This window comes from Arachis duranensis, chromosome 7 (assembly GCF_000817695.3).
Source record: "Arachis duranensis cultivar V14167 chromosome 7, aradu.V14167.gnm2.J7QH, whole genome shotgun sequence".
Classification (NCBI taxonomy): Eukaryota; Viridiplantae; Streptophyta; class Magnoliopsida; order Fabales; family Fabaceae; genus Arachis; species Arachis duranensis.
The window spans coordinates 11,118,926-11,130,765 of NC_029778.3; the positions used below are offsets into that span (position 1 = coordinate 11,118,926).

At 32.5% G+C, this 11,840-nt stretch overlaps 3 protein-coding genes across 3 annotated transcripts in view; all 3 read left to right on the forward strand.

The window, feature by feature from the left end:
- Window positions 1-1,211: 1,211 nt before the first annotated feature.
- Window positions 1,212-5,511, forward strand: LOC107457719 (peroxisomal nicotinamide adenine dinucleotide carrier). The gene is made up of 11 exons (XM_016075883.3): window positions 1,212-1,531; window positions 1,640-1,720; window positions 2,237-2,311; window positions 2,769-2,899; window positions 2,989-3,043; window positions 3,314-3,424; window positions 3,944-4,012; window positions 4,079-4,186; window positions 4,305-4,373; window positions 4,784-4,838; window positions 5,008-5,511. The coding sequence occupies exons 1-11, from the start codon at window positions 1,451-1,453 to the stop codon at window positions 5,199-5,201; spliced, it is 1,029 nt and encodes a 342-aa protein (XP_015931369.1). The 5' UTR covers window positions 1,212-1,450; the 3' UTR covers window positions 5,202-5,511.
- A 1,477-nt stretch (window positions 5,512-6,988) lies between these two features.
- Window positions 6,989-9,631, forward strand: LOC107457714 (signal peptidase complex subunit 2; the record flags this gene model as incomplete). Its single annotated transcript, XM_016075878.3, is given in 5 exon segments — window positions 6,989-7,218; window positions 7,343-7,494; window positions 7,896-7,977; window positions 9,011-9,153; window positions 9,255-9,631. Coding segments are annotated over 5 exon segments (555 nt in total). The 3' UTR covers window positions 9,352-9,631.
- A 1,903-nt stretch (window positions 9,632-11,534) lies between these two features.
- LOC107457699 (uncharacterized) overlaps window positions 11,535-11,840 on the forward strand; it is a gene marked incomplete in the record, with an annotated part of 5,118 nt that continues 4,812 nt past the window's right edge. The window contains 1 exon segment of the mRNA XM_016075864.3: window positions 11,535-11,840. Within this exon segment, the coding sequence (XP_015931350.1) occupies window positions 11,786-11,840 (55 nt within the window).

The window sequence follows — 11,840 nt, forward strand, 5'->3', positions numbered from 1 at the left end:
TTTATATTAATAATTAATTTTGATGTACATATAACATAGATAAAACTAAATATATATGTTTTGTACATCGCGTTTTATATTAACGTATCTTTTCAAAACTCATATCTCCTCACTAAATAAATAATAAACGTGTATAATTGAATTTATATCTCTGTTAAAAATAAACAGCAACCTACCACAACCTAACTAAACATGTATAAGTGTTTATGCGTTTCGATATGGTTAACGAATAGATAGTCATAAAATTAAAAAAAAAATATTAGAGAGTCAAAATTTATTATTTTTANTAATAATTAATTATCAAATATAATAAATTCTAATAGTTATTTAATAGAGTAAAATATTATTTTTGTCTCTTAACGTTTGGAGTAAGTTTTATTTGTGTTTTTAACATTTAAATCGTTCTATTTGTATCCCTAATGTTTATAAAAGTGATTTAATGTTATTTTACTATCAATTATACTAACAAATCAGATTATATTTTCAATTATTCTCACTTGGATGTATTCATTCTCAATTAAATCTTACTTGAATGTGTTCGATTTTAATATTATACCCACTGTTTGTGTTTAGATTCAATTATGTCCTTAAAAAAGTGAATTATGTAAATGTTGTAGGAATTAGTTTCAACTTTTGATAAACTATTTTTCGGAGTGGATCATCAATTATATTCCGAATATTTGTATTCTAACTTCAAGAAGAGATTTTTAAAACTCAAACTAAAGCGTTCATGATGTGTAATTGACGGCAGAATAACATTAAATCACTTTTCCAAACGTTAGTGATACAAATAAGACTATTTAAACGTTAGGGACACAAATAAAATTTACCTCAAACATTGAAGACAAAAACATACTTTACTCTAGGTAATATCTTTTAAAATTAAAATATTTTATGTTATAGAACATAACTTGAAAGGCTTAATTATTAATAAAATTGTTATCATACCATAATTTCTATTTTTAATTAAAAAGTAAAATAATTAATATTTAATTTAAATATATAAAAATAAATAAATTTTAAATATTTAAAATTTAGTATAAAAAATAAACTCTGCAAAAATTCAACAATAAATAATAATAAACACTGTAGAACTGGTATGGTATATACCTATGATCTATCCCTAATATGTTTTAACACACCCTCCAAGAAGAGAGGTATGGAAACGGCAATCTTCCCTGTGGTACCCTTTTATCTATGAGCATACCAAGGCGAATAGCAGTGGCATATTCCCCCTCAACCAAGGGCATAATAGTCCATACACATAGTCCCTCTTAACAACGTTAACGTCATTTCCCTTTCCCAAACGCAACGTTGACAGTGAAACAAAATCGATCATGTGCAAACTTTGAAAAACCCCACCGTCACAAAAACAAATGCACTGGTAGGCGCAGTTTCTTGCTTCTCCCACTTTCTCTCTCGAATTTCATCTTTCTCTCTTCACCCAAACATGTCTGAAGCTTTGATCAATGGCTTGGCTGGTGCTGGTGGAGGGATCATAGCTCAGCTCATCACATACCCTCTTCAAACTGTACCAACTTCCTTCCAACAAATTTTCACTCTTTTCTCAATTGGGTGTTCCATTTTGTTAAAAAAATTGGAAATTTTTAACTTCTTATATGGTGATCTGTATACGCAGGTAAACACTCGTCAGCAAACAGAGCGTGATCCGAAGAAGGATAAGACCAAAAGCATAGGAACTCTCCAGCAAATGTGCCAGGTTCTTTTTCTTATTGTTTTTTGAATCAGGGATCATGTGATTGGCTAGCTGAATTTTGTTTGTTTTGGTTATTGATGTAAGAAAAGTCCAAACTGTTTGTTGGGTTTTGGAATAAAATAAAGATGTGATCTAAGCCTATGTTATGTACTTGTGTCGTTTTATAACTCGTAAGTTCTTTATATTTTGGATTTAAATTTGAGGTTATCAAATTTCTAGAGTTGACTTTTACAGTTTAATGTTATAAGCTCTAGGATTTTTGGTGAACACTTGAATATGATAAAGATAAACTTGTTTGATATTATGACAAAATAAATTATGCAGTCATCTAGTAATGTATGACCAAGTCTTTGATTCTTACCACAATTACCTTGAATGGCACGGGAAAGAAAGAAATGCACATGATTTTTGGTAGTTTAAAACATTTTACAGTAACCATGTATCAAAATTTAATTTCTTTTTAATTTTTTAATTCATATTTTAATTATAAGTGATAATAGTTATTGAAAAACATTGTAGGTTGTGAAACATGAGGGGTGGGAGCGGTTGTATGGAGGTTTGATGCCATCTCTAGTGGGTACAGCTGCATCTCAGGTTTGTGAATGCTGCACTTTGTGCCAGAAGCTTCTTCATAACTTTGTGATCTTATATTTTAATGTTGAAGCAGTGGGAAAACTATAACTGTACATCACTTGTTTCTGATTTGTGTATCAAAGTTTTAATGACATCATCGCAATGTACACTTTATTACAATAGCTACCAGTGTAAAGAGTTTCAAGTAAAGCTTGAAGACTGTTCTTGCTGAAATTGAATAAGCTTAATGAGAGAATGACTTGGAAATAGCAAGAAGCTAGTTTCTTATTCACCTGAATCACCTCTGAGATAATACTTTGATAAAGACTTCTTTGTTGAATGTTGTATGATTTATAGTGTAACTCTTTTCTATAAAAAATGGTTAATATTTTCCAGCAATATATTTTCTGGACACCTGTTCAAGGCTTTGATTTAGATTTCCCCATTTTTTAATTATGACGACAATTTTATGATACAGGGTGTTTATTATTATTTCTATCAAATATTCAGGAACAAAGCCGAAGTGGCTGCACTAGAACAGAAAAGGCTAGGCATTGGCGATGGATCAGTTGGGATGTTCTCCTCACTTATTGTTGCTGCTTTCTCTGGGTAATTTTAATTTACTTTGCCAAAAGATCTCCTATGAAAATTGGTCAAATGGAATAACAGATTATGTAATCAATTCATTCCTCTTGTAGGTGTGTTAATGTGCTATTGACAAATCCCATATGGGTAGTTGTTACGCGCATGCAGGTAATTCACTAGTCGATAGTCAATTCCATTCACTTTTCTCATTGCATCCCCTTTCCTTGTTCTCTTTGCTTTCCTTTTCCTGTCTCTTTGTTGTTCTGATTAAGCGCTGAACGTCAAATTGAAACATGATACTATTTTACTTCTGTAAGAAGGATAATGTTTCTTTCTTTGATTTTAGAATTTGCTTAATTGAAAATAGAATGATTCATGAACCTTTATGCTTGTCTCTTTACTTCCTTTCTTACTCACAAAAATATTTTTTGCATGTAGACGCACAGAAAAGAGTCAAGCAGAACTCCGCCTGGTGATGTGTTGTTAAATGCTACTGAACAAGCATTACTTCCCGCAGTTGAGCCTCTTGCTTATGGAACTAGTGATGTGGTAGGTAAAGTCCATCTTTATGGATAGCCTCTCTTCTTATCTTTTATCCTTATTATATAAGTACCAATCACATGGCGTTGTTTGATCCATGTAGCTGAACTCACTTAGTGAGATAAGACTTTGTTGTTATATAAGTACAACTCAGATGATGCCTTCGGTAGCTATTTAGGGAAGTTATGTAAATTGATTGTTATTCTGTGTTAAGCTATCCATATGCAAGAAACTTTCTGGCAAACTAATCCCATAGTTTGAAACTTTAGATTAGTATGGTAAATTTCGTTTGATACTTGCTCCAATTAAAAGAAATTATCTGAAACTTTTTGTTTCATAATTATAATGGTTTTCCTCTATCATTTAGCGAGTTTCAGTGCAGTACTAAAGTCTGTCTTCGTGTCTCATGAACTGAGATGATCCTTTAGATTTTGCAATAATTTTGATCTGACTAAGATCATAAACTTTCATGTAGTGCTTCCTTTTATGTGTATTATACCATTATGGTAATGTAATTCATATTTCCAGATTCAAGAAGTCTACGGTGAAGCCGGAGTTTGGGGGTTTTGGAAAGGTGTATTACCAACATTGATCATGGTACGTTGGAAATGAATCCATTTCTCACTATGGGAGTTTTACTGAATTGGTTGTTTTGTATCTCAGGTAAGCAACCCTTCTATACAGTTCATGCTGTATGAAACCATGTTGCTGAAGTTAAAAAGAAGACGTAGCCAAAGTAAGAAGGGCAACAATGGAGTATCTGCATTGGAGGTATTTTTCTCATTTAAATTCACTAAGGGAAAATGGTATGTGAATGATGTCATTGACAGTTATGTTTTTTATTAGTTGTTTCAAACATTGTTGGACTAAGTTTACCGAATGTAACTAGGTATTTCTTCTTGGAGCTTTGGCTAAGCTTGGAGCTACTATTGTGACATATCCTCTTCTAGTTGTGAAGGTATATCCCAGCTTTCGCTATATATCATGGTATTATAATCTTAGCAGAATAAAAACAATAACAAGAAATTAAATATAATATTAATTAGAAACATAAACAAGGGTTGAAACTAGAATGGGCGATGGACGTTTTTTCTGGCAGATAATGCCAACATAAACAATCACCCGTGATTCTTAATAGTGGTGTCTGATTTCGGTTAAATTATACGATAATTGTTCTTATACTCACTACTAGTCAATGTCTTACTTATTCTTAAATTCATTGCATGATCATATATTTTGTATCGTTCTTGTTTGTGTCCATGGTGACGGTATGTATAAGAATAATGAGGAAAGCTGAGAAGAATAAAAGAGGATTTGCATCTAAAATGCTTCTTTTCGATATTTCTCATTTGTTATTCTCTATTGCAGGCAAGGCTGCAAGCTAGACAGGTCCGAAATGGAGACAAGAGACACCATTATAAAGGTTTAAAGTCATGACTATCGCATTTTTACTCTTTGTTTCGCACCGTGCCTGAGCTGTTTCAGCCAGTTTAAGTTAAATCAGATGGAAAACACACCCGGATTTGTGTTTTTGTTTACTTGCTTATCTATTTTATTGAACTCCTCTTAATTTGCATGTTCTTGAAACTCAGGTACATTGGATGCCATTATCAAGATGATCCAGTATGAAGGGTTTTACGGATTTTACAAAGGCATGGGAACTAAGATTGTTCAAAGTGTGCTAGCTGCTGCTGTTTTGTTCATGGTGAAGGAAGAACTAGTTAAACAAATTCGTTTCTTGCTCACTAAGAATGCCTCCAACTCTGTAAAACCAAAGCTTGTTTGATTGGAGATCACTACTAATTTCATTTTTTTATCTAGGTTGAATATTCTATTCAGTTGTCATATTCATTCAAAAATGATAGGAAATATTAAATATCTTATGGCATTGGAAAGCTTGTAAGTTGTAACTTATTGAACAGGAGATTAAAATGTGGCATGTTTAAAAATTACATGCCAGAATATTACTTGCCTATTAAGAACACGTAGAATTGTAGATTATGCAGAACAGGAATTTGGAAAATTTGTAAGCTACTTCTAAGCAGAAAACATTGCAGCTCAGGGAGTGGTGTTGGTGAAAGGAAATAGATTTTTTCTATTTTTTTTAACACTTAAGAGAATAAAGTGTGATTTCTCACCTTTAATTCTATAAATGGGACAAAAAATAAATAGAAGAGAGAGAGTAATAAAGAGTGAGATTAAATACTGAATAATATTCAGATTTTTTTCCACTAGAGAAGATTCACTCCTTTGGTGAAATGATGGATATGATTGGTTTTTTTGTTATAGCAAGCACCTACTCAACAACCATCAAAATTTCCTTCTATAAAAAATAAAAAAAATAAAAATAAACCCATCAAAATTTTCTATACTTTGGATATGCCTTTTTGTGCTGTGTAACATTATTCTTTTATAATACACTAATGAATTATTGGCTCTTTGAAAAAATAATTGTAATGAACTTATAGATCCTTGAAAAATAATATCAAATAATTAACTGAATTTATACTCCTTAAGAAATTGAGATGTTGGACACGATTGATTCTTCTGTCAAATCTACTATTGCAACTTTTTTCCATCGCTTTGTATTTTTTCCATCAGGATCCGTAAGTTCAAAACAATTTTTTTTCAAGAATTTACTTACTGCTTTATCTTTTTATGGATCTATAAGGCTGTTGCAATATTTCTCAAGGACCTCCTTGTTTTATTGATTTTTTATTTAAAAAAGGATCATGTGAAAATATTTAAACCTGAGATTCTTATTTTTATCTAATCAAAGTGAATTACTATTTTTTTTTTACTGAACATAGGGAGACTCAAACTCGCGACCCCTTTGATGAGTATAGAAAAATTATGCCATTTGAGCTCTAATTCATTGACAAGTGAATTACTATTTTAACATTTAAAGAATTCAAATTTTGATAAAATATTCATGAATATAAGAAAGAAAACCCAAAACCCTTGAAAAATCACAAAGTTTGACAAAATTTACTAAACGTCCTCCTTTGTCCCAAAAGGCCAAAAGCCAAAATCCCAAAATTTAGACAAAATACAATCTGGTGAAACTTGGCAAACTTTTGAGCCAGTGTGTTTTTTTGCCCCTTCATTTATGAACTTTTTATTGCAATAAAATATTTTAAATGTTAAATAATAGTTTAATTTAGATAAATACTAATGTATTTTTGAAAAAATAAAAATAAAAAGTGCAGTACATTTTAGAAAATAACAAACTATTAGAATTAATTTTCTATTAATTTTAATTTTTTGTCTTTCTTTTTTGTAAAAAATCATAGTATTCCATTTAAAATTTTTTAAAAAAGATTTAATTTAATTAATACTTTTTTAAATCTTAATCATTTTATAAAAAATATATTAAAATAGAGAATTAAATTTGGTCAAATTAATAAGAAGCGTAATTCTCTTTACTTACTCAAAAGACAATAATAAAGTCCCCATATTGTCTATTTTCTATTAATTGTAATTTTTAATTAAGACCCAAAAAATCATTAAGAAAATAAATAAATAGAAAATGAAACCAGGCGCAGCTTTAGCGAGTGGTAGTAGCCACTAGACACTACAAGCAATACTTCTAAGTTATTACAGAACCCTCAAAACTGAAGAGTGTTGAATTTGAAACTTGAAAACGCTGAGATTCATCGTCTCCGGGTCAAGCCAGGTCTTCGATACACAACCCAACAAAACAATTCAGATTCGAACAAAAAATGGCCTCTAAATCTGCCAAGAAAGCCAATCTCTTAGATCACCACTCCATCAAGCACATCCTTGACGAGTCCGTTTCCGAGGTACTCACTCACCCTTCAACCCTAATCCCCTTTCGATCTTCTCTAATTTCGACCATTTTATTCTCGTTTCAAATTGAAATTGTTTCAATTGGTTAATTGAGCCTCAATACCTCGAATTTCTTAGGTTGTGACGAGTCGTGGATACGTGGAAGACGTGAGATTGAGCAACGTGAGGCTCCTAGTTGGAACCATAATCATCGTCATTGCTCTCTTCGCTCAGTTTTATAAGAAGAAGTTCCCTGAGAACAGGGATTTCCTCATTGCCTGCATCGGATTATATCCTTTTTTTTGTGTAAACAACAAAAATTATGCATATATCTGTTTGATGAAATTACTGTGAGGGAAAATTTAGCTTCGTTTTGGTTTAGGGTTTGATCTGCACAGTCAAATTGATGATGAAATTTCCAAAGTTTAGGGCATTTGGACTTGGTTATTTTTTTTTTATCTTGGTCGGGTTGAGGTAATGGCTAATGAAATATATGGGATTGATCTTTTTTAATGGCGTGGGATGCAGGAATTGTTTCAATCTGGAAGTTTCTTAGGTTCCTCTTTAGATGACTTTGATGCTTTATTACGGGAGAAAAGGAAATTTCTTTTTGTTGGTGTGTGTATTATGTATATTTACTTCTAATTCATTCAACGCCAGTGTAGTTGTTTGATCTTTAACTCCTGTGCACGTATGTAGTCTTCAATGGGTTGTTGCAGCTGATCATATACACCAAGGAGAAGGATGCCATTCTGTTTACCTATCCTCCAGCTGTAAGTGTCTGTTAACCTGTATATAAGATCATGTTTTTGATTTTGTTGCTTTGTGTGTATGTGGAGGATAGGTGTTGTGCTTTATTGAGACTGGCTTAGAATACATAAAACTCATACTGCTTTAGTATTGCACTCCTTTGTATAATGTTTATTGCGGTCTTCTAGAATGTGTGCCAATTTTTTATGACCCATTGATTTCAGTTTATGAAGGTTATACATACACTTGATTGTACATCTTTTAGATTTATGTTCAAATGGAATAGATGAAAGTTGTTGAAATTCTGTAGCTCCTTGTTTTGAGATTTGATTAAACATTTGTTGTGTTGTTTTTTCTGTGTCATTGTGTGTGAGAGAATCAAAGAAGGACCTTTTTTGGGGAGGGGTTTAGCTATTTTCTTCTTAGTTATGTTCTGATAAAGCAATAATGTTGATTGTTCATTCTGGTTTGGTATACTATGATACACACCATGTCATGCTCATTACACACACACACATTCCCCACCCCCATGTACTAGTCTCTTTAAATGGTTGATATGCACCTTTGATTATGCATTGTAATGATTGATCTTTCTACTTCTGCGTAACTGGGTGGCATTAATGTGTCTTTGGTTTGGAACTTGGAAATTTAACCTGGATAGTATCTATATCATTGTTGTTCTAAACTTGGAATACAAATTATATGGATTTTAAGTTGATATGACTGTGCTAAGCTGTTTGGGTTTTAGTTGCTTTCAGTCTTAAAATGAATATTGAATTTGATTTATTAGTTTGTCATAAGTGATTTAAAGGGGGTTAACCATGATATCTGATTAGAAGTTTAAACAACTCTTTAAAATGATGCAAGCTGGTGGTTGCTGGAATGCTCGGTCAAATATATTTTTCATTCATCTGGACAATCTTGATCTGTCTTTAAATGCTGTTAACAAATCAAGTACATCCTTGGTACTTTTTAGCAGAAGCCTAGGACATCTTCAACTTGAATTATGAATTTATTATCTTGTATTCCAACATGGATGCAATTCCTCTTTTACAGGGGTCCTTTACCAGTACCGGTTTGGTAGTTTCCTCCAAGTTGCCTCGATTTTCGGACATGTACACCCTCACCATAGCAAGTGCAGATCCAAAATCAGTTTCTGCACAGGAACCAGTCCATTTGACCAAGAGTGTTACTCAGTGGTCTCTCTCTCCCCCCTTAACTTAGTAGGCATTGACAGCATCTATTGCCTTGCTTTCTGCAGATTAAGATGCATTTATTATTTCTTTTGCTTTAATTGCAGGTTCACGAAGGATGGAGTCTTGGTTGAGGGCCTCTTCTGGAAGGATGTTGAATCTTTAATAGACCAATATACCAAAGAACCAAAGAAGAGCAAGTAATTTGAGTTCGTTATGGAGGAGGGTAAAAGAAAAAACCATATCTGGATCTGGTTTATAATTCTATACATTTTTAATATTTAGGATGGAAATGAGGGGATAAAACAGTCACCAGCTTTAGAACACATTCATTCCCATATTGCATCTGGTTATCTGGTAGAGGGAGATTGAACTTAGATTTTTATTTATTTTCCTAAAATCCATTTACTTTTAGCTCTTTGGACAAAGATACTCCTCACCTTGGATCAATAAAGTTAAAAGTGCGACCCATCTTCATTTTATTGATCCAACATCCAAGGGTAATGCCTGTTGTTTTACCCTCCAAAGTAATAACCTTATTTCAATTATTCAAATCTATTTTCTTGATTGGACATGAACAACTATTTCTATCTAGGGTTCCGATTATAGTGCTTGCCCAATTGCATGTTAAACACAACTTTTATGTTCTTTTGAGTAACTGATGAAGGACCACAACCCAAAGGAGAAGAAAATGCAAGTTATATGCCTATAAAGAGTTTACTAACACTCATGGTATGCCCACTATCCCGCAGCAAACAACCCTTAACAGCTATTAAATGGAGTGGATCCTTGCTTCGTGGGTCCACATCCAAAACTCAGCAACAAAATAACGCCGTTGGATAATACTTCCTAAACTCATGTTTCATTTTTCAATAACGCATACTAATGATGTGGTATGGTATTAGGTTATCCCTTTTCCTCTAATTCGATCAAAAGTGATGCCATTACTGCTTCCCAATCCAAACAAACGTAATGACTCGGGATTCTTTACTCAAATAAATTCTATTCAAATTATGTTGCTTTACAAGTTGAGGGCTGGAGGACACTAGATAGAGCTAAACCTTTTTCTTAAGGGAAAAGAATAGGAATAACATAAACATAGTTTAATGCAAGTAGAATATTCAATGATATATATTTGTAAGATAATATAACAATTTTCTTATAATGCAAAATGCCATGTAATATAAGTAGTAGACTAGTAGTCGAGTCCTCGAGGGACCTACCAAGAAATATGTCTATGAAAGCGGGGCCCTTATACGGAGATAAAGAAAAAACAACTGAGAGTGAGAACCACAACAATTATTGAACCCAACAACGGTGGACCCCTAATCCCTTGTCACTCCACCCATCATCCAAAATTAAATTCTTCCTAATCAATGATAAATTATCCTAGACTCTTTGTAGATTAGATTTGGTTGATTAGTTTATGCGTCTATATAAGAATTTAATTTTTATTTTTGGTCAGATGGATCGGATCTCTAATCTTAGATATCACAACATATTTATACTATATACTTATCTACATAATACTAAAAGATTTATATTTAATATTTGGTGTATTTGTCAATTTAAATTTGAATATAATATATTAAGAGACATATGATTTTACCAATTAAGTTAAATCTTAGCTGCAAAAATTTAATATTTGAATTTTACTATATACATACGATATATTCATAAATGCTTTTAAAATGAGAAGATTTTGTCTTATCAATTTTTTATTTTAGAATAACTTATATAAAAAGACATATATTTGACTATTAATTTTTTGTTTTTTTAAATGATTCATTTGCCACAAAATTATCGTAATACTTCGATAAACGATCTTATTAAAAAGAATAGAACATCTCTCTTATTTTTAAAACTAATGGTAATGAGCATAAAATAGAACACAATAATAAGGAAATTTTAATAATTAAAATTACTTTTTAAATAATCTGTCTAAACAATAACTTATATATCTTAGAATATTAAAAGTATAACACTATAACGCATATATACGCAAGGTGAGGATAACTGTATTTTTCTTGGTCGTTGTTGTTAAATTACAAAATTAAAATTAAAATATATACAAAAAGAATCTCCTCCTATGAAAGGCAGTGAGCCCTACCTGCAACAGGGTGCCCATCAGTATCATCGTCTTTACTCGACGCTGTCGTTTTCAGAAACCTAATCACGGACTCAGAGTCGGCCAAGATCCTACGTGGCACCGCCTTTCTTCCACAAACAGGACCACAGTGCTGACGTGGATCTAGTGAACCCCACCAACTTACATCTTCCGGATCTCAAGACGAGTCTCCAAAACCCCATTTTACAATTCGATTTGACGTCCGCATACGTCACCCACACGCGCCTACTACTATTTATGGAACAACCCTGCGTTTTCACACCCCTCTATTTTGATTCCTATCATTGCATACCACCACCACAACCAGCTGCTCAGGAGATATTATCTCTCTCTCTAGAAACCGTTTTCTTCCTCCCCTCACTTTCTCTCTCTAAAATCGGTTACCAATTTCAATCGGCCAGTTCAGGCATTCAATTCCGATCTCGCACCGGAAGCTAGGGTTTCCGTTTTCGGATTTCTATCTGCTTTTGCGTCTCCGATTTGATTTCATATTTTCGTTGAAGTTTTGTTATGTCGAACAGAAGAGGACGAGATTCGCTTAACGGCGGCTTGGATCCATCGTCTA